The 22,979-nt window shown below is 33.7% G+C and overlaps 3 protein-coding genes across 3 annotated transcripts; 2 read left to right on the plus strand and 1 right to left on the minus strand.

The window, feature by feature from the left end:
• The first annotated feature begins 764 nt into the window (after window positions 1–764).
• On the plus strand, window positions 765–2,070 carry LOC142633741 (transcription factor bHLH52-like). Its single transcript, XM_075807996.1, has 2 exons — window positions 765–1,456; window positions 1,858–2,070. The coding sequence occupies exons 1-2, from the start codon at window positions 773–775 to the stop codon at window positions 2,068–2,070; spliced, it is 897 nt and encodes a 298-aa protein (XP_075664111.1). The 5' UTR covers window positions 765–772.
• Window positions 2,071–8,743: 6,673 nt separating this feature from the next.
• LOC142635559 (putative LRR receptor-like serine/threonine-protein kinase RFK1) lies at window positions 8,744–10,467 on the plus strand. The gene is made up of 2 exons (XM_075809698.1): window positions 8,744–9,977; window positions 10,109–10,467. The coding sequence occupies exons 1-2, from the start codon at window positions 8,744–8,746 to the stop codon at window positions 10,465–10,467; spliced, it is 1,593 nt and encodes a 530-aa protein (XP_075665813.1).
• A 518-nt stretch (window positions 10,468–10,985) lies between these two features.
• Window positions 10,986–22,172, minus strand: LOC142633498 (alpha N-terminal protein methyltransferase 1). The gene is made up of 8 exons (XM_075807741.1): window positions 21,772–22,172; window positions 20,267–20,325; window positions 19,281–19,391; window positions 18,109–18,210; window positions 16,963–17,017; window positions 15,696–15,793; window positions 11,353–11,698; window positions 10,986–11,031 (listed from the first exon to the last, which is right to left on the minus strand). Exons 1-7 carry the CDS (start codon window positions 22,151–22,153, stop codon window positions 11,573–11,575), a joined length of 933 nt encoding a protein of 310 aa, XP_075663856.1. The 5' UTR covers window positions 22,154–22,172; the 3' UTR covers window positions 10,986–11,031; window positions 11,353–11,572.
• Between the last annotated feature and the right edge of the window lie 807 nt (window positions 22,173–22,979).

A 22,979-nucleotide genomic window follows, 5' to 3' on the forward strand; every position in this document is an offset into this window, starting at 1 on the left:
TTGTGGGAAACCCTAATAAAAGGGCGAGAGCTGAGCAACACACGTGTATTTCTGTGTATGTTACTATGAATTAGGAGGTGGTTACTGCAGCATGTATATTCTGAACCAAACCCTATCCATCATTACCTCTTTTATCTCCGCATAACCCTTAACTTCCTCTCCCATTTCTCTCCCCACGTCTCTCTCTCTCTCTCTCTCTTAGTATTTTACACTTTATATTATAGTAAGTTGGCAACAGTATAGTATAAGCCGTCAAACAGTGAGTGTGTTAGTTTGATAAGGTTTGTTACTCACAGTCTCAGTGACTTTAGGTCTCCTGCCATTCAACAAACCACACACAAACAAGGACAGTATCTTCTAAGGTCTCTCTTCTCTCTCTCTCTCTCTCTTTGTGTGTCTATGTCTGTTATGTTATTATCTTTCTTCTGTTTTGGATATCATTTGAAAGAAAGATTGTCTTTGTTATTGCACTCTCTCTCTCTCTCATGGGCTTTACAGTTTCTTATTTTTAACTTTAATAACTGCTTTTGTAGCTCCACTTCATCTTTTTCTCTGCTATGGTTTCATTCTTTTGAGGACTAATTACTAATTATTGCAGTATTTAAGTAGTAATTATTAGACTATATTTAACAAGCACTTAAAATGAAAAACCGTATTTGAGCTTGGTAATAATTACACTTACGTTGTTTGCTTCATATTCCAATAATACAATATTTCTTTCAAGTCACATTCTAATGAATTTTTGTGTTTTTTTTCTTAGATTCTCATTTCCATGGCTTTAAGTTTTTGCTCCAACTGGGACATGACCAGTTTCCAACCAGAGCTAGCAGCGGACCTCCTCAGCTGTGACTACAATTTAGCTCTTGCACAAGAAAATTACCAGCTTGGTTCACACTTCGAGCAGCCCGATGAATCACCCTTGTATCATGTAGACAGCTACACCAACCTACTCCCATACTTCTCTGCTGCCCCATCAGATAACTTAATCACCTCCGGCGTCCACTCACCGGAAATATTTTTGCTGGATGAGTCCTACTCCTACCAGTACCCAAAACGCCTGAGGACTAGTGCTTATGGTGGTGGAAATTCAAATTATGACTACTCGAATTTCACACCTGGTTTCTATGATGGGTATTTAAAGCCTGGTAATTTAGTACCCGAGTCCATGCCGGAAGTTATGGCTCAGTTTCTAGTATCATCAGGTAATTATGGTTGTGGAAGTAGTACTAGTAGTCCTCAGAGTAGTGTGAAGAAACCCATGAAAGTGAGCTTGTCTGCTCAAAGTATTGCTGCACGTGAAAGGAGAAGGAAGATAACAGAGAAGACTCAGGAACTTGGGAAGTTGATTCCTGGTGGGCATAGGTTGAACACTGCTGAGATGTTCCATGCTGCTTTCAACTATGTCAAGTACTTGCAGGCTCAAGCTTCAGTTCTTCAACTCATGGGCTCAATACAGGTCTTTTTTCATTTCTTTCCAATCTTTTAACTTTCTATTTTCTTTTTGTTTTTTGGGGTTAATGTATTTTTATTTATATTTCATCTGATTTTTTTTTTTTTGAAGAGCATTATCTTTCTTGGTTGGCAGTGATTTTAGGTTTTGTTAGTTTTTGACAATTAATTAGTTCCATGGCAAGAATTGAAATTTACATAGAATAGTTTTGTTATAGAATAACTGAAATGTCGGTTTAACACTTCAACTTACTGATTTTCCTAGCTTTAAGCTACTGAACCGAAAATAATTAATAAATCAGGGAGGTGTTACTAGTTTTTTTGTATTCTTTAATTAATGAAAAGAAATCTAATTATGCCCAAAGTCAATTATATAAAGCCGTTAATTAGTGTGGTTTGTACATGCAGGAAATAAAAGAAGAACCAATCACCAATTATGCAAGAGAAGAACTCCAAGCTTTAATTGCATCACCAATTATTCAAGAGAAGTTGTCCTCAGAGGAAAAGTGCTTGGTTCCAAAAGAATTTGTTCAAATTCTAGCTGATGATAAAGAAGTTCAATTAAAGCCATTTATTGTCAAGGACATTGATCAGTTGCTGCAAACCAAAACCGATGGCTGACAGTGATCACATTGCTTAATCTGCTTGTTACGTAGCTTTATTTTTGTTTTGCGTTTTCCTTTTACTTTTTCTTGTACTTTTTTCTTCCTAGTTTCTAGTTTTACTAGTAGGTAGTAATATGAAAATCACTTTCTTGTACATTTCTCTTTCCCAAGAAATGAATTACTGCTTTTTTTCATTCCTTTCCAGTTGCAAAATTAACTTTTAATACTAAACCAATTGTACTTAAATATAAGTGTTTATCACCAAAATCCAAACAAGGTAGGGTTTAAAAATTAGAACGCCATTCAGAAGTACTTCTTTCAAAGGTGGAGGTCAGCTCCATCCATGGTTCAATTAATCATGGATGTGGGATTTGTTGGATTATAAGTTAATCGATCAATCATTTGGTTTTCAAAAGAAGAAGCCGATTCAAAACGATAAATTATACCTTTCATTACAAGGGATATGTCAAATTGTCAATGACAAATTTCTCTGTGAAAGGAACGGGACAATTCAACACATGGACACTTATCTGAATGCCACTCCTATATATATTCTAATTTGAATAATCCTGATCCGGAATAAAAAATTATTTGTCTTATTACAAGTGTTTTACTTTATATTATAAAAATCACAATTTGTTATACATTCCATTTTTTTTTTTTAATAAAAAGAAGATACAGGCAAAATATATACTACTAGCCTCATCACACCTGCGAAGCACGTGCGATGAGGTTTTTTTTAGTGTTCCTATTTTGTAGGAAAAAAAATTGTGTTTTTTTTAATTTTATATATATATATATATATGTATATATATATATATATTTTTTTTTTTTAAATCTAATTTATAAGTGGATAAAGTAATTTGAAAATTAACAAGAAACGAAGTTTTTTTTTTGAGTGGTCCTCTTTTGTAGAAAAAAACTGTGTTTATATATATATATATATATATATATTTTTTTTTGAAAATTTAATTTATAAGTAGATAAAGTAATTTGAAAATTAACAGGAAAGTTGTCCTATTTTTTAAGTAATATTTTAGTGGGAGTTAAAATTGCATTTTTACCAAATTGTCTTATAATTTTATCTCTACTTAAACATAGAGGTATAGGGACATTTTTGAACTAAAAAAATAAGAAATTCAAAGAGGGGAAGCCCCTTAAATAATAGTATAGATATAATAATAATATAGATAGTTAGTAGAACATAAAATCAGATATTAAGAATGAGACAAAAAAAAATTTCAAAAAAAAACAAAATGAGACAAAAAATTATATTCATTTTGACATAATTCTATTCTATATTAACATTTATATTTACCTCATGTTTTAAGTGTGTAATTCTGGCACATGTACCTAACCGGAAGAGTAATAACGTCTTTTTCTATGTCCTTTAACACCGCCACCCAGCCCCTAAAAAAAAAAACAAACAAACAAAAGAATTACATAAACTCTAGTGATGTTATGAAGGCACGAAAAGCTTCAAAATTATTTCATCATTTAGCCTCCAGCAAAAAAGTTAACAAGAATAGTACAATAATAGACTTTCAATCAAATCAATGACATTTATTAATCAATAATTTTTTCTGATGTTAATAACGTTTGTACTATATAATAAAAATCGCTTAATTCAATTTTTTTTTCTCAAAGATGTATGCAATTACTTCTCAAAAAAAAAAAAAAAGTATGCAATTGCAGCAAATTGCTCCTCCAGCCACTTTCAAGATGCGCAACACACACACATATTGCAATTAGAGATACAAGATGTAGGAAATAATAAATCAAAGGGGAAGAAAAAAGAAAAAGAATAAAAAGGTGTTCAAAAGGAAATTTTAGAATTGTTTTCAGTATTAAAAAAAACTTTTATGTTTCTTTCTTTTAAAAATCAACTTTATTTGAAAGTTTTACATACCTAGTAGTTACAAACAACCCAAGTTAAGGGAATCTCTCTTGAAACTCTGTCATAAATATCGATCCCTTCTTTTAGTGTTGAGTGCCAATGCAAAACCCTTTATGTCCAAAAATCATTTTGAACAATGGAAACCCTGTCATAAACAAGAAATTTGATATTAAAAAAAATGACCTTTTAAAACAAAAGTCAAAAATTACGGAACAAATATAAATTTTAAGAAAAATATATATACATTTTCTAAGACTAAAAGGGACATGAAATCCATTGTTCAGATCTCTGATGGAATGGCATTAATTGCAACAATTTGATATGGATTAATCTCTCTCTCTATATATATTAGTAAATAAAACTGAAAAAAAATCTAATTAAATTTTAAATTGAAATTCAATTAAAGTCTAATTTTGTGTCAAGTATCCCATCTAATCTAAATTTTTAAATTTTTGTGCCAAGTTAGTTAATTCAGTGTAAAAATTGGAATTCAATTACACTTTAATTTTGCGCCATGTGTCTTATCTAATGTAAGTTTTATAATTTTTGTGCTAAGTAAGTTAATTCAATGTAGAAAACGAAGAGTTGAATATAAATAAACCATAAAAACTTAATCATATATATATATATATATATATATATATATATATATATATATATATATATATTTGGTAAGGTCTTAATTTTTGTACCTAAGCCCAAAGTAAGAAAGGGAGTAGGCCCAAAGAGCCCTAAAAAAAGGAGTACACAATTAATTTGTAGAGAGTGGATTAGAAAGCTAGATTCTAATGAGTTTAGACAATGATCATAGTAAGTAAAGATCACAATAGAATAAAGATGAAATGATTTTCTCTAAAAGAAAACGTCCTCGGACACAATCCGAGAAGGTTGATTCTTATATCTATTTCTTTTGGGACTGATTATAAGTATTGTTCTTGACTTTACAGTTTTTTTCTCTCTTTTTTTCTTCCCTTTGCTCTAAGGGTCTTTCCTCTATTTTATACTATCCTCCCCCTTCTATCTCTACCTTCTACATGTAGATCAGATTGCTATTGTTGATCCTTGTCCCATCAGCACCTTCCTGAAATCTTTGGGAATAGCTGTAGGTCTGAAAACTACTATTCAGGTATCACTTACTCATTAATGCGGCTAGAGAATTAGCTACAGAGCATTCAATGCAGTGATAACAGCTTCTTCTTAGATATCTCACAGCTTTCTTTTGTCCTATGTTCTCACGATGTGTATCCTTATCAGTAGAATCTTCTGGAACGTTACTCCTAAATGGCAGTCCGTAATTTTTGACCTCTACTTCGCTCAGCCGAGGAGACATCTCTCCTCAGACCCCCCTTCTTGGATCATCATAACTAGACCCATTTCTTTATTCATCAAAGTCAACCTCCATAACAATATTTACCCGTTCTTGGACAATTAGGCGTCCTAGGGCCGAGACCCTAGCCCAATATACACTACTGGGCCAATCCTCCCTATATATATACATATATATATATATATATATATATATATATATATATATATATATATATATATATATATATATATAACACCAATGCTTAGAGAAAATTTAATTAGCTTCAAAATTGAATTTTGCTTTTATTAGTTTTCTATACAAATTAAATTTTTTAGATTTTTGCTATTATTTTTTTTCTGAACTGATGAACATATTTTTTATACTGTTTCTATTCAGATATTTTGTATGTCATGATTTTGAACGTAACATATTCTAATTGAGTTGAGCGATCTCATACACCTATCCCCATTCAATTTTAGAAATACTATTAGACCAATTTATTCTTTTATTTTGAGTTGTATTTAGTAGAATTTCACGGATAATGATCATAAATAGATATTGTATATGTAGTATTCAACAATGATTTTCAAAATTATATACATAATAGCAGTGTAATGAGAAACTTGACATAACCAATATCATAAAAATTGCAAGAAAACATTATTTTAGTAGCTTCGAATGTCTTGGTCGAACTAATAATCTATATGTTTTATAACTCAAGCAAACATCAATAGCAACACTACAATTTACCATTCTCGTACGTAAACACGAGTTACATACTAGTTTGATATAATACATATCCACGTATATTTTTCAATCAAATTCAATTTCGTTGTTGTATTGAGCAATACAAAAAGCTGTGTTATAAATTCCAAAAACAATTAAATTCAATTACGTGATTCATTGATCAATTCAACTACATGATTGAACTTAATAATCTAAGATGCAACACTTAAAGAATTGTACATAACTTTTACCCTTAGCCTAATTCACATTAATTTCATTTCTAATTCCATTTAAACCATGTCATTTTGTTTCCATGTCACTCAACATTTTGACTAATACTAATCTTTTATAATTATCCATTTAAATATAATATTTTCAATAGGTTAAAGTTAGATACAATATATTAAGTGAAGTACATCAGGTTCCATAATTAAATTCAAGAATGGTTAGTAGTGGATCTAACACTAAAAACATTTATATATTGAAAATTGTTTGCCAAAATTATGAGTAATGTCATTGGTACATTCATTTACAATATAGAAAATTGAATATAATTAACTTTAGTACACAAGAAAAAATTAAAAATGATCGATTCAATAAAAAATTAAGTTTAAATTTTGATAATAAAGGCTTGATGAGCGAGTTTGATTGGGTCAAAATTGGCTTCATGTTAGAAACTTATCATACTAAAACAAGTTGTTATTTCTCTTATTCTACTCTATTATATTTTTCATTCAAATGTAGGGAGGTTAATGGGTCCGGGTTTAATTTTGTCAAGTCTATGTAATCTACACAAAATCAAAATTAAATGCCACATATCTTACATCTAGCTAAAAACCTTGAGGGAATTAAAGCCTTCGGAGAGGATCTTCTCCTAAATTTTTTTTTTTAAAGGAAATAGTTAAGATACAAAATAACTTTGATGTAGTATTTTCTCTTGCAAATTATTGTTTAGGTGGAAGCTCAAGGCCGAAGAGAGAGATCCAACGCCAAAACCAATTCATTTGAGAAGGTCCATAAGAGATTATATGTATTATCATTGGTTGTGTTCTCTTGTTTACCAAATTCAGAGAATGGTGCAGTCTTTATGAGACATAACATAGAAGATTGAGCCTAAATCATATTGACAAAGCTAACTATGGTTGTATATTTTCAATAAACAAAAAGGGCCACGCAAATAAATTAACTATTGACTATGATTTATTTGGTAGCCACTTGCCAGCAATTAGCATATGTCCTATGATGCTCAATGGCTTAGTCAATTTGCTGAAGTACATTTTAGTATATACTACTAACTTAACACATGGCATTTGCAAAACCACATGTTAAGCAACATGGGCTCCCATTTTACCATAAAATAAACCATAAGTCTCTAGCTTGATATTAGATAGATGATAAACCACAAGTCAGAAAAATCATAGATAGCCATAGACCAGGTAAAGTGATAAACCATAGGCACTTTTTTTTTTCAGAGAAAGAAAGCAAACAAGATTACAATGATGCCACCAGCAAGCACATTCATGTGAGAGAAACAGCATAGATTTTAACTGGGGAATGCAAAGAAACAGCCCATCGTAGAAGAGAGAAAGAAAGGAAAAATATTCTTTGTAATTCCGTGTTTTGCTACCGGTGGAGTTAGAACTAAGGCTGCATTTGGTTGGGTGTAAAATATTTTCCGAGTGTAAAATAATTTCAGGTGAAAATATTTTCGGGAAAGGAAAATATTTTTAGGTGTTTGGTGGCATTTTAAAAAATACTTTGGAAAATATTTTCAAGTATTTAGTAACATTCTGAAAATACAAATTTTTTACTAATTTCTCACATTTTCTCAACCATTTTCTCACATTTCAAACAAATTTTATAATAGAACGTTACAATCCATCAACTTCTAAACAAACAAAAATCAAATAAAACACCATGGCCAAATCATTCGGTGAAACTGAGAGAGGGAGGTGAGACAGGGAGGAGGAAGAGTGAGATCGGTGGGTCACCGATCTCGCCCGGCGAGAGCTCGACGGCACGAGATCGCACGTCGATCTCGCCCGGCGCGAGCTCGACGGCGCGAAATCGCACCTCGATCTTGCCCGGCGTGAGCTCGACGGCGGGCCTTTGGGTTGAGGACGGCATGATCTTGGCTTCACGGGCGTGATCTTTTCTGGTGTGGGTCGTTGCTCTCTCCCTCTCCTTCTCTGTTTTCCAACGTAAAACTCTATTTGAAGGTAAAATAGACATGGAAAATATTTTACGGGTGAGGAGGGTTTATTTTACGGTCAATGGTTTTGATTTTCCGATTGACCAAAATTTCAAGTGTTGCCAAACACCCGCAAATGCTGAAAATATTTTCCGAAAGTTATTTACCGTCGAAACAAACGCAGCCTAAGGCGCAAATTCATTAATTGTAGTTTCTAAATTATTTTCTGTGTTTTCTAAGAGTTAGGAATAGAAAAGCCTATTTCAATTTCTATTTATTTTAGGTTATCAAACAAGTTTTTTGAGTTAGAAAATGGAAAATTGTTCTAAAAAACAAAAAACTGAGGAAAAAAATAGTTACACGAAAGAGTTTTTGAAGATAATATCATTACACTACTTTTGATCAGGATAGTCAGTGACTACTCACTAACTGTCCCGCCAAAGTAGCCCACTGCCCACACTTTTTAAACCACCATCATCCAGTTATTAACAGTTTTTACTTTTCATGTAGAGTAAGAAGCAGAAACTTTGACAAACCCACAAACACATTCAAGCAGAACTACATTCATGGCTTCCATTTCAGAAACTCTCCTTCTATTTTTATCCATAATATTGACCTTATCACGTGCTATGCACCCTGCGTCAGTGGTAGAAGACCTCAACAATTTAAAACCACCTCCAGATTTCGACACCACAATAAGGACTAATTGCATACACAACCCATCCTTAAGATACTGCAATTCCTCTGACCTCAACGAAATCTTCAAATCCACCATTGTTGCAAGTCATCTCTGCAATGAGTCGAGGAACCCAAACTGTGTAGAAACATTCCCCAAGATAGACCTCAGAAGCCGTCCTAAGATCGCGCCACTCTACTTGTCATTCAGTTTCTTTTGGAAGTACTGCCCATTAAGCATCTTATCAATTGATTTGTCCAACAATTCTATGAAGGGTAGTTTTCCAATTGATGTCCTCCAATGCACCCAAATCCATGCTCTTGATTTGAGCCACAATGAACTTACTGGTGATGTTCCAATACACAGCTTCTCTCCCCTTACAAACCTCACACTTCTTAATCTGTCATACAATTATTTTTCTGAAAGTACAATGTCTGATACCGAGTTCTTCAAACGCTTCAGTGCTTCAAGTTTTATTCATTCGGGTCTTCTCCCAAACCAGAAGAAGTTTACTATCAAAGCCATAATCTTATTGGTTGGTTTCCCCATTTTTGTGATTCTGATGGTGGGTTGCTTTTGGTGGCTTTGTTTTGTAAGGCCTGATTTTCTGCCTAGAGTGTTTCGTAGAAAGAACAAGTTCACACCATTGATGCTTAAGGCAGCAACCAATGGGTTTTCAAGAGAGAATTTGGTGGGAAAAGGCGAGGGAGTTGATATGTACAGAGGAGTACTAAGAGATGGTACCCAAGTGAGGATTGAGATCTATAGGGATGACATTTCAAGAGAAAGCCAACGGAGATTTGAAGAAGAATGCAAGGTTCTTGTTCAATTATCTCACGAGAACATAGTTCAGGTTTTGGGATCCTGTAGTAGACGAAAACTGAGGGCTATTGTCACAGAATGGATGGAGGGTGAGAATGTTGAAATATGGTTATCAAGGTCAGCTCCATCATGGAAGCACAGGTTGAAAATATTGATGGGAGTGGTGAAGGGGATGTGTTATCTGCAGGAGGAATGGCCTGAAGTAGGGTATGATCTCAGGACAAGCAGTGTTTTGTTGTCTGACAATCTAAGGCCATTGATTTCAAGGTTTAAGGTTGGAGATCAAAGTAGTAGTACAAGGAGTAAGTTATGTTTTTACAAATCTAGGATTAATTTTCATTGTCTGTTTATATTTTCCTCTCTTCTTACTTCTCTGCTGCTACTGCTTATGTTTGTTTTGTTTTAGTTAATTGGATATCTAATTTGCTTTCAGAGATTCACAAGTTTGGAGTATTCTTACTGGAGATTGTAGTTAGCAGCAGGCTGAGTGATGAGTCCAAGAGTGATGAGGTTGGCTTTATTGATCACATCAGAAAGCAATATCCTGGAAATCTGAGGGAGGTGATTGATGAGAGAATGAAAATGACAGAAACTTCGTTTGATCAAGCGAAACAGTTAATACGCCTAGGTTTAATGTGCACAGATCAGTCAGGCAGTCATCATCCGCACTTAAGTCAGATTGCTGATATAATAACTAGAGCTTATGAATCTTGGAATGTTTTGGCATCTCCTACTCATAAAAGATCACCTGGAGATAGAGGTAAAGGACACAAGCGCATACAATCAAGATAAACTTTCCATTTCTAGATTTAAATCTAAGTGAAAGGGACATGTTCAAGCTAGGTGATTTTGATTTATAAAAGCATATTGTTTATTTTAAGTACTGATGTTTACTACTCCAATGTTATTTCAGACCATATAGTGTTTTTTTTTTTTTTGGAATTGAAGACCATATATGTTTAATTCTATGTAATATCTGCTGACAAATTTGTGACACTAAGCAAATATAACTATAGAAAAACATTGCTCTTATGCAAGAGCCTGTGCATTCTTTAAGAGGCAAAGTGGACGGTCAAACTTATTAGTGAAATCAGAGTTAAGAAGCAGCTAACAGCAATTTAAACAAGAATTTCATCGGTCAATTAATTATGATAAATTATAAGTTAGCTTTTTGCTTTTTGGCTTTTATATACAACTTTTTAAGAGTCACACAAGGTGCAGAATTAATGGGATGAGTTTACTTGAGATTCCAAGTTACCTCAGGATGTCAACTGCAAAGGTACTACCTTTTTTTTAAAATAAATAAATAAAGATAGATAGATAGATTACATAATATCCAAACAAAAAAATTAGTATCTAGGCTGAGTTTGGATACAGCGTTTGGAGCGTCTGCGTTTTCTGTTTTTTTTTTTTTTTTTTTTTTTTTCTTCTTCTGCAGCAGCAGCACGGGTCAGGGGGGACAAGGCTACTGTTCATGTTCCTGTGCATGAACAGTAGCCGCATTTTGCTTACTTTCAGCACATTTGTGGGTCCCGTGTACTGTTCATAGGACCCACAAATTTCACTTTACATAATTTTTTTTTATTAAAAATAGGTCCTACGGTACTATTCACACATTTAAAAATTATTTTGCTACAGTGTTTTCAGTTTTCAGCAATAAGCTCTATCCAAACGGACCCTAATCGAATTTTACATGATGGGATAATAATTCCCAATCTGATACATTCTTGTGCAAATATTAATTCTTTTGTCCAAATACAACCACCAAAAAGTCGCATGATGTTAAGTTAAACATGCATCCTAGGTCTTCAACCCATGTTCTCAGAGTGACAAGCACTCTCACTGTCCGCATAAAATCTCTATCTGGTTGGGAATCAGAAGTTCACCACAAATTTCCTCACTTAATGATTCTAGGCATATTTGCTTTTACCTTAGATCTAGTCCAATGAACCCTCTTTGGTGAATCAGTAGTTAATGCATACATCTTCACAGCAAATAGTTCCTCGGGCAATCCCTTTTGATCCTGATTAAAAAGAAAACCATGTGTTAGAAAGTTAAATTGATTTTATTGCATGCCACTGCAATTCATTTTAGGATAAGCTTTTGAACAACAAGCTTTCAAATTTCAAGAGAGAGAATCCCAGTTATCAAAATGAATTAGTTGATACATGGAATAAACTTCAAGGAATAACTGTATCAAAGAGAACTGGTTACGCTCATCAATTCTCTCCCTCTATACCAAAAAAGGGGCAAACTCATTCCGTTTGCATCCACAAACTCACCTACAGCAGGAATTCAAATTCCAGGATTTGAATTCCAATAAGTGTCCTTGCCCATGCTTATGTTCCAATTTTACTTGATTTTTTAGGTTATAGACCAAACTACACATCAACTACATTCTTGGGCATCACCTAGACATCCAGTCACAAATACTAAATTTAAAATTTGATGACTGCAGAAGCTGTTATCAAAATAGAAGTATGCAACACCAGCTATAAGGTAGGACAAAGGCAGGGGCGGCTCAATATGTAAATGTAACCCAAGGTGGTCCCAGGGACCACCCTGACTTGCCAAAATATATATATATATACACACACACTCACTAAGCTAACATATTTTGACCACTCTAATAAAAATATTGACCACCCTGACTTAAGAATTACAAGAATTTTGGTTTAATAAAAAAGAAGAGTAATGCTACATTCACAATATTTTCAAAATAATTTCACAACAAATTTTATATAATAACCGGAAAGCAGTTACTAATTCTAATTTGGACACAATATTGACATCACTTTTTAACCCACTAATAACAAATTGTTGCATATGATTTGTTTTAAAAATATTGTATATATAGCATTACTCCAAAAATAATTCTAACCCCTCAAACATAATCCTTAACCCAAAAAAAAAAAAACCTTATATAACACTAAAAAAAGCCCAAATAACAACAAAAATAACACAAACAAAAACAAGACTAGCCCAAATTATGCTCTCTTTGGTTATGTTCTTTTTGACTTTGAAGTCACGATAATTTTTCTCTCCTTATCGACTCAACTCGTAGTTGTAGCAAATATCATCTGCTTTCTTTCTCTTCTCTATTATCATTTCAATTCTCTTTCTTTATTACTCTCATTTCAACATTCCTAATTCTCACTTTATCTCTTTTCAATACATTTTTTTCTTTTTCTCTTTGTTAGTAGAAAAAAATTGTAATACTTCATTTTTTTTTTTGGGTAACGTTATTATATTCAAGTTATCTCTTTATTAAATTTTGTATAATTTAAGTTTCTTAGTGACCACCCTAAAAAAAATTCCTAAAGCCACCACCTAGGTTGCACCGACATGCCATTTTTGGCGACGTGTCAGTGTCCGACACGTGTCCGACACCTGAACGAGTACGACTAGCCGGACTCCGATGTCCGAGCAGTGTCTTTTTTTTTTTTTCTTTTTTTCGCTTCTTCAACACAATGCCGACATAGCACTAACACGTTCAACACGCCAGCAGTGAAAAAAAAAATCACAGACCTCTGCCGGTATCTCAAGTTCTCAACCCACCCTCCCTCTGCCCGCTGCCGCTGCCTTCTGTCCCTTGCCGGAGCTAGATTGAGCCGATCGGCGAGCTCCATAGACGCCGACGCCGTGCCCTGTCCCTTTCGATCTCTCTCTCTCGGTGCATGGACTATTCGACCTCTTCTCTTCTCTCTCTGTTTTCTTTTTCTTTTTTTCTTTCTTTTTTTCAAATATTTTGGTGAATGGGTGTATTGTGTTACTTTAATATAAGTTCTAATGCTTTTTTTTTTTTAACCCCACTCACACTGTCATAGACTGGGTTATACTTTTTAAAATTTGGTTTCCTTTTATGTTTTTAGTTTGATATTGAATGTAGCCCATTTAAACTTTTGGTTTGTACTCTAAACATTTTATGTGTATTATTGTACTACTTTGGAGGTTAGTTTACTTATTTGTAGTTCTTATATAATTTAAATTCTAAATATAAACGTATTTTATGTCTAAAAATATGCCTAAATATAAAATTTAATTAATTATTTAATTGTCGTGTCCACGCCGTGTAGTGTCCTTATTTTTCAAAAATTGCCGTATCACCATGTCCGTGTCCATGTCGGTGCATCGTAGGCCACCACTGGACAAAGGAGATTTGGGTGATACATATTGGAGGCCACTTTAGTAACACGCAGGATAAAACAATCTTCACATAACTCTCTATCTCCAATACTTCAATATTGTTTATGAAAACAGCTGAATCCCTTATATGTCATCTTTAAGCCACCCAGTTTTTGCTATTTTAACATAACTTGTATTATCTCTATTAACACATCCCTTGGAACCAGATCTCTCTCTCTCTCTCTCTCCCTCTCTCTCTCCAATAATAAATAAATAATCCACGTGAGGTAAAGAAGAATTGTATTCTACACCAAACTACTCTTATGTGGCCCAGATTGTCTTTACAACCAAAATACACATCAACAACATTCTTGGTCATCACCTAATGTACCCCGAATAAAGTTCCTAAGAAATCGTTTTTAGGAATTGCTAATGCTACAGAAAATACTCTTCCAAGGACATTGCATATCACTTGATCCTCTCAATAAAGAGATCAGATATCTTTTTTTTTTTTTTTTTTGATAGGTAATATGAGAACTATTATTAATGAAATAAGAAAGAAACATACAGGGTGTTCATGATGATGAACACACAAAAGCATAAACAATAAACAAAAGAGAAGAAATCAAGAGCCTAGTCTAATAGAAGAAAAAAAACAGTAGAAGAGGAGCTATCCGTAAAACCCCAGCACTGAGACCAATCAAAAAGTCTACGCTGGCACAAGTCTTTTAACTCAACCAACATCTTCTCAAAATCTTCAAAGAAACTACGATTACGTTCCAACCAAATAGTCCACATCAAACAGCTTGGAATTAAATTCCAAATACATATATATCACCCCACTCATATATATAACCTTATGTTAGGCTTCCCTAACTATCTATCAGCCCACTCATCCATCAGGATATTGAAATATAATAGGCTCATCAGTGAATCAACTTACTCTGATTCTCAATCTTGGCAAACTTGACCAAACATGAGATTCCTAGAAGGGATCCCCCTATCTTTTGTGTACTCCAAGAATTAACAGAAGCACATTACTAAAATTGTGAGTGCTCTCCACTATATCTGTCATCCGCTTACCCAGGAAACCCCATTTTCATCCCAATAACATGCCTCCAAAGATCTTTTCTCCTTAAATACTACGATCATTTGCCAGCAAAGCTTGGTTATAGGTACTTAGCTTCCTTATTCTAAACACTTCAACTTAGAAGGACAACAAGCAAGTTCCCAATCCACCAACTGAAATTTGAACTTCTCCTCTATAGCACCACTTAAGTCCACTGTAATTTTTCCAGCAATTTATCCACATGCAAAGGATTTGTAAAAACTTTCCATCTCTTTTTCTTCCTTCCAGGTAAAGAACTGACTTCTATCAGTCACTGAATTTCAATTTAGCTATTTTTGAGTAGCTACAGTACCAACTGACAATATTCTTGAACAACCTGCACAAATGACTCTTTGAAAATTCAAGCTACACATTCTCCAGAGGAAAACTTTTAAATATGGACCATTAGTTATGTAACCTTTTTATACTAGTTAATTTTACATTTATTTTCAGATTCTACCAAAACTAATCTCAAGGCTTGTGTATAATATAAGAAAGTATGCAGTCTGCCCTTGGGCCATGCCTCAAGTTTCCAAAGGTGGGGATGAAATTGTAATAGGTTAACGTTCTGATGTCACCAAAGTAAAGAATAATTCAAAATAAATCAGACACACCCACAAATGGCATAACAATTATCAAGTTGCCGACTCATTATATAGAGAAGCTGTTAGTTGTGTCAAACACAGCCTATATCATATATGTCTCTTCTTTTTTTAATATTGTCAAGAAACAAAAAGTAGAGAATTAGAGATCATTTATGCCTGCACATGCACCAATTGAAGCTTACCTTTGATTGGTAAATATGCAACCCACACTTCTGAAAGAGCTCCCTAAAGTATGAATCAGACCTGGTGATGCTTCGATCTTCATTGTCCAGCACAAATCCTACAAATGGGTAAAATCAGCCCATATGTATTCATTTTGCCATTGCAAAAAATTTGTTGATGCAGAACAATGAGCTCTAATACCAAAACTAATGCAGGATAGAACCAAAGCAGATGCAACAACAAAACTGAAGAAGAAAAATAAAAAGATAACCTAGGAATCAGCACTTTAGGTTACTTGGAGTCAGCAACAAACGGGATAGAAAATCTAAGGGTAAGTACCTAGGGTTGGCTGAAGTTAGCATCAAACCATTGGAAAATTTTCAAAAGAAATTTTATTAATCAATAAAAGTGGTCTCTTTACAAGTGAACTAAATATTGTACTAACATTTACAAGTGACTTGATAGTCTTCTTCAATCTTTTTCATCTTAACATTGCAATCAGATGCTACCATTGCCTCATATCCTTTCAAAGGCTTTCCCTTTCCCCACTTCATACTCCCATGCACCTCAATGCACCTTTATTCTAATTCTATATGCATAAGTCCATCTTCTAGAATTTTATAACTTCAATTATTTTAAAAGCACATACATCCAATAATATAGATAAGTCACCTAATACTCACATTGAGTCCGAATATCTTCACACATATACTTGGACTTTGATATCTCAAATACTCTATATACTAGTGCAAGTGTGTAAAAATTTTAATTTTTTTAAATTTTTTTTAATTGGTAGGCTAAACATGAACCCACGGAGCCTTTGAACCCATAATGCACCCTCAATCCCAATATTAGGGGAGAAGGAAGGGCCAATTGAGCTGTAGTAAAAAAAATTTGGTTATGTGTTTTTAATTTTTAAGTTTGTATTTTTTCAGATCTACTGGAAAGTGCATGAGTTGAAGCTATGTTTTGGCATTGATATAATACTTTTTTTTATTAATAAGTACATAATACATTTTTTAAATGTTTCAAATATCATATCTGGATATGTATTTGGGAATTTATTACAAACGTAATAAAGTAAACCCCTACGAGTTGCTTGAATGGCATAAGACAATCTCCCTATTTTCAGAGCCATCGAAGCTGTGCAGATGAAAGAAAATAGCATCCACTTCAAGGTTGTAGGGACCTAAGTTACTGCATTGAAAACTAATCTTAAATGTTGGTGCAAACATGTCAAATGAAAATATTAGCATAACTAGTGACAACAAAGAAAAGGAAAGGTACCAGTTCTGGCTATGTTCTCCTTCAGGACAAAAAATCCACCAGGTTTTAGGCCAGCCTAGAAGCAACATATAAGTTAGTTAAAGTGAGCACATACATATGTTCATTTTAATGTTCATAATCAAGCAATGTAATAACAATCTGGTAAGGCTACGGGGTTGCAATGTATATACATCTTTGAGATATCAAACTCCAAGAAAATGCAAAAAGTTGGAAGAAAAAAAAAACAAAACAAAAACAAACAAAAAAAAACAATTTTTAACATCCAAAAAAGCAAAAGGCAAAAACATTAGTATTACTACCAAAGTACTGAACATCAGTCAACGGCTAACAAATGAAACCTGAGAAAGCTCAAGCACTTAATACCACAATAATAAAGACAACTGAGATGAAAAATCTTTTAATACACCACTTATAACTACTAAGCAGTCAAAGAGAGAACAGGTTATACAACTTCATAAATTAGCATTAAAAAATTTGGTGGGTTATTGTTTTGCTAAAACAGAACCAGATATATAATTTTCCTTTTTGTTATATGTTGAGGGAGAAAAAATGTATGTTGTGTTGAATCCTATGCAGTGCATTATGTCAGCGAAACAAGTAGACTCACAAAAAATAAATAAATAAAACATAGAAAACATGAGAACATTGTTTCAGTAATCAGTTCAATGGTACAGCAAATCAAGGTTCTTGGTTACCTCAGCAGTTTGAAGATTCTTCCATTGGCCATACTAGCAACAATTACAGGAAACTTAGTGTAACTCAAAGGTGTAACTTAGCATTTAGTCCCTTACAAAGGAAATCGTTTCTAGAAAAAAGAATTCACATTTATCAAGGTTCAATTAGGCCATCTTCATGGCGCTTACTGCATTAAATTCTCCAACCCAAGATCATTCAAGCACTAGGAGAAAGATTAGAAGCAAAGAAAGAGAAAAGCTTAAGGCTAAATGAAAGAAAGAAAATTCAATTTTTTAAGTCAGTTGATTAGTCAACAATTTTTTAATTCATTTCATTCTTTTTACAGAACCAATTATCTAAAACTAAAAGTTTGTAATGTTTTGGCTTCTGATGAGTCCAGGCAATTTACTCAACTTGTTCACAGCAATTTTTCACAGGGGAAGGAGGTGCCATATTAGGGAATGACATTACCTTAGCTCTGTTAAAGAATGATACAAAGTCATCATCTGTGAGATGCCCAATACACCACTGCACCCATATAACATCGTATCTTCCAGCATCTGGAGTGAATTCCTACGATGAAGACAAGAAATGTCAATCAATTTTTTCCCTTTTGGATTGGTACACACACCAAATGGGTTTTGAACCAATAAATAAGATCTCACCCTCCACCCATTCTTTTGAGAGGAGCATAAACCATTTGAGTTAGAGCTCATTGGCATCAATTTTGCATAAAATATCTTTTTTGTTTTTTGGTTGGGGGCGGGGGGGGGGATGGGGGGAAAGGTGATGTTGTACAGAAAAGAATACATGAAGCTATACAAATCAAATCAAACAACAATTTTAGGTAATTTCCTTTAATACTGCATTAAAAGAATTAGTAGCTACAATTACCATTGGTAACCAAAGGATGCTTAAAAACAAATGCAAAATCAAAAAAAAAAGTAAAGACTGATTCACATATCTTCCATTTTATTGTTACATACGTGGTTTTGTCCTGTGTCTTAGTTCATTGTTCTACATCAGTTTTGGTATCAAAGCTCATATTTCTACTTCACTTACTACTCTAAGTTGACTCTATTGATCAGTGGTGTGGACATTGCAAGTTAATCTATATTTAGATGTTGATTGCAAAATTTTGTAGTTTAGAGTGCACATTGCTAATGCTCCACACTTTAGGGTAACAATTGTAACTAACCCAAACATAAAAAGCAATCATTTTAATTCCACATGACAACCAAATGCTTCACAATATAGGTGCTACTAAGTTTGGCAATACCTTCAAGAATAAAACAAATATATTAATAATGATGCCCCCAGCATAAATAATTCATTGACTGACTTCTTCTTTTTTTTGGATCAGTAAGAAAAGAATTTTATTAGAATAAAGAAGAAAAAAGATAGGCCAAGGTCAAAGTACATGGGGAATATAATAAGGACGCTAAAAACAAAAAAAAGGGGGGGGAGGGGATAAAAATACATCAATTATTGTTGGCTGACATATTAGATTATGTTTTTCACAATTTTTTTCAATTATCAAGTATGCAATTTCCAAATTCAAATAGATTTATCATATTTGGTAATTCTGAAACAAGAATTGTATTTATGCTTTTGTTTTTATGTATATGTAGTCAGTTCATTACCTGAAGAGGCATACAAAAAAAATTAGTGGCTTTGTGCTTATCTGAGGACGTATGACCCAAATTTTCACGGGCAGCATCTAAGAAATGTGATACAGGCTCAAGAAGATCAACCTGGATGTCAGGGAGAGTATTTGCTGTCAGTTATGATAAATGAACTAAATTGAATGTTCCAAATTTTGTACAGGTTGCATCAGGTAGTAATCTCTTAAAGTTTAAGAAAACTGATAAGCATCGTGTAAGTAAGACAGACAAAGCAGGATCCCCAGTGTCTGATCGAAACCTCCACAAAAATAAAGTAAAGACAGCCATTAGCATGCATGGGCAGAGATCTTGATATCCAAACACTAAAAATTAGAAATATAGAAATGTCCATGTTATACAGGTAATAATATCCTGTGTCAAATATAAGAAAAACCACAGAAAAACACAACAGGTAGGAATTAGCCATATTCAACATTGGGTGCGTATGGTTAACTGAACTACAATAAGCTTTACTTTCCCTTGATTTTTGTTGATTTAAAAGCGAATAAATAAAAGGACCCTAAGACGAATGTTTAAGAAGACATGAGGTGGAGCCAAAATAAAAAAGATACACAAGTCAACCAAGATTCTTTCCTTTCTAGAAATAAGAGAAAGAAAAAGGCGTCGGGGGGAGCAAACTCATGATCTCACCTGATCCAGAACCCCAAAATACTCGCCTTACTAGTTAATGGGAACCTTTACATCTACAAAGAGTGATGGCAGCACCAAGAATCAAATCAGAGAATGACACAAAAGAAGACTTTTGTGTGATCCTCTGGAAATAAAGTACACAGTTAACAATGCCCTGGTTTGGCCAACAGATGTTCTCATGTTAAGCCCTCCGCAAGTTAGAGAAGATATCAGCTATGGTGAAGATGTCTCTTCTTTTAAAGGGTAAAAATGCTTATATGGAAAATTTAAAGGGTACAATGGGAAAATAATATATAGGTGATATAATACCTTACCTCATTGAAATATCTTATGAGAAGATTTTTTGTGACTCTCCCAATGCCAGAACCACAATCTGCAGCAGTTTAATTACTGGTAAAAATTGGTATTGCCAATAAAAGTGCTAATCAGTAGTTATATGCAAAAGTAAAAGCCTCAAATTTTGTATACTTTAAACTGATATTGAGAATACGTATGATATATATCCTTTGATCCTATATTGGTGCAAGATGAATTGTCATGCTAATCCCGAATTGTCATTGTGAAAAATGTGTAATTTAAACTTCATGCAATTGGGAAATGCAGATCCTAATTCATGTTAGAAACCTTCAGTAACCCTTCATCTTGAGGCACAATGACAATTCTGCACTTCTTCAGAAGAGTAAGACCAGCTTTTTTGGAAGAAAGAACAAAAGAAAACACTCAGGATGCCTTCTTTCTGAATATGGGCAGGACAAACCAGCTACTTTCAGATGCATTAAGTAATTGTTCTTAACATTCACCCTTTCTCATAAGTTTAAGCTTTGGGATAAGTGGTAATTTATTACGTTGTATTAGAAAAATAGTTTGGAGTTTGAATCATTTCTCCTCTCCATGTAAAAATCCCATGTTTTAGGTCCCATTCATTTGGAGGGAGTCTAAACCTGACATAGAGTCTGGATCCACAAGTGAAAGAGCATATTAGACTATTTATAACTGAATGGATTCACCGTTTCTCACAAGCTCATGCTTTTCGGATACATACTAAGTGTTGCTAAGTTATCAACACTTAAAGTCTTTTGTCATTGAATTAGGGACTTAGGTTAAAGCAATTGGTGTCTTTGCCTGATGATAAAGAACGATGATAAAGAACAATCATCATGGAGCAAACATCAAATATCTCAAATTCTATTGTAACATTCACAAATACATACACACACACACACACACACCAGCATCTATACCTACATTCTATCCCTACATCATGCTAACTTCCAATCATAATATTTCAAGATCCAAACCAATGAGTTCTAGCTTAAATGTTACCTCCTCCTTCCACAATTACAAGGGTAGATACAAGGTAACTTACTTACCATCAAAAAGTAATAATATATTTATTTCAAAATTCTTCATAACGGTGTGCAATGAACTAATGGTTTGTTTGGATTGAGGGAGCAAGAAAGAGTAGGGCAGAGTTTGCCAGATATTAGGCTAATTTCTAGTCAACTCTAAGTTACTCTCCCTCCACTACCATAAAAGTTCCTTTTTCTTTTAATTATAGGAGCCCTTTGGACTAGCTTTTAGCCTATATAAAACCTATAGGCAACTGACCCCACCCGTCACAAGGTATCTCATGAAACATGCAATATTTGAGACCCACACGTGTTATGAGAGGGATGTCCTATAAAACAAACCATCTCATAAGATAATTTTTTCACCCATCAAAACAAGTTGCCATGTAATCCCTCAAAGAACTAAAAGTTTTCAAATTTGAAACACATATACACACACACAAAAGCAGAGAGAGAGAGAGTTGAGATACCAAGAGCAGCGAGGTGGTCAGAATTAGGGAAGCGTTCAGACAAGAGGGTATTGAGGAAAGCTTCGCTACCCTCAACATCGGGCTCATTGACCTGGGCATACCCACCAAGAACACCATTGACAGATGCCTCCACGCCTTCCCAATACCCCACGCCATGCTTGTACCAATCGCACTTCTTGCTGGGATCGCCCGCCTGTTCACGCCACATCTCCTCCGCGTTCTTGAACTCGCGCCCTTTGGAATCTAACCCTCCCACCTCCATTGCCTTTGTGCGGACTCTGCTGCGTCGTAGCTTCGGAGTTTGGAGTGAGAAGAAATAGATGTGAGTGGGAGTGAGTGTGAATTTATAAGAGGGCGAAGAGAACAACACATTTTCTCTCATTTTTCTTTTCACTCTCTCCCTCAACAAAAAGGGTGTGTAATAGACCGTTGATTTTAACGGAAAAATCTTTTTCCACGTTGACTATTTCACATTTTGTACTGCATTTTTTTTTTTTTTTGTGCCAATATTCCGTTTTTATATAATATATATATATATATATATATATATATAGCGAAAATGCACTTTTGGTCCCTATATTTTGGGTCAATTCCTATTTTGGTTTCAAAATTGATTTCGTTACAAATGTAGTCCCTAAAAAAAGAAAATCGTTTTTAAAATGGTCTCTGTCGTTAACCCACTTACGGAAACCTCCTATGTGGAGCTCCTTGTTTGCTGACATGGTGTTGACATAGCAATAAAATATTACTAAAAATAATTATTTTGTATTTTTTTAATGCCACGTCAGATTTTAATTCAAAAAAAAATTGTAATTCCTCAATTTTAATATAATTAATACAATTAAATTAAATTAAATATAAAAACATTTCTTCTTTACATTAATATAAAACTAAACATTAATATAATTAAATTAAATTTTTTTTTTTACATTTTTTTTTCTAAGAACATTTCTTCTTTTCCAGAACATGAACTTCATGTTCTTCCCTGGCAAACAAACTAGCAAACCCAAAAATTTTCTTAAGAAACAAACACAAAAAAAACCCAAAAAATTCAGCTCAAAAACAAAATCATAAATCACAAATCCACCATTTTGTCAAACACCAGCAAAATCATCAAATCCCAAAACCCCAAAGTACCAAATTAATCCAAAAATACAACATAACCAACCTAAACAAAAAAATCTCAAACCTAGAAAAACCCATCTCAG

This window comes from Castanea sativa, chromosome 5 (genome assembly GCF_040712315.1).
Source record: "Castanea sativa cultivar Marrone di Chiusa Pesio chromosome 5, ASM4071231v1".
NCBI lineage: Eukaryota > Viridiplantae > Streptophyta > Magnoliopsida > Fagales > Fagaceae > Castanea > Castanea sativa.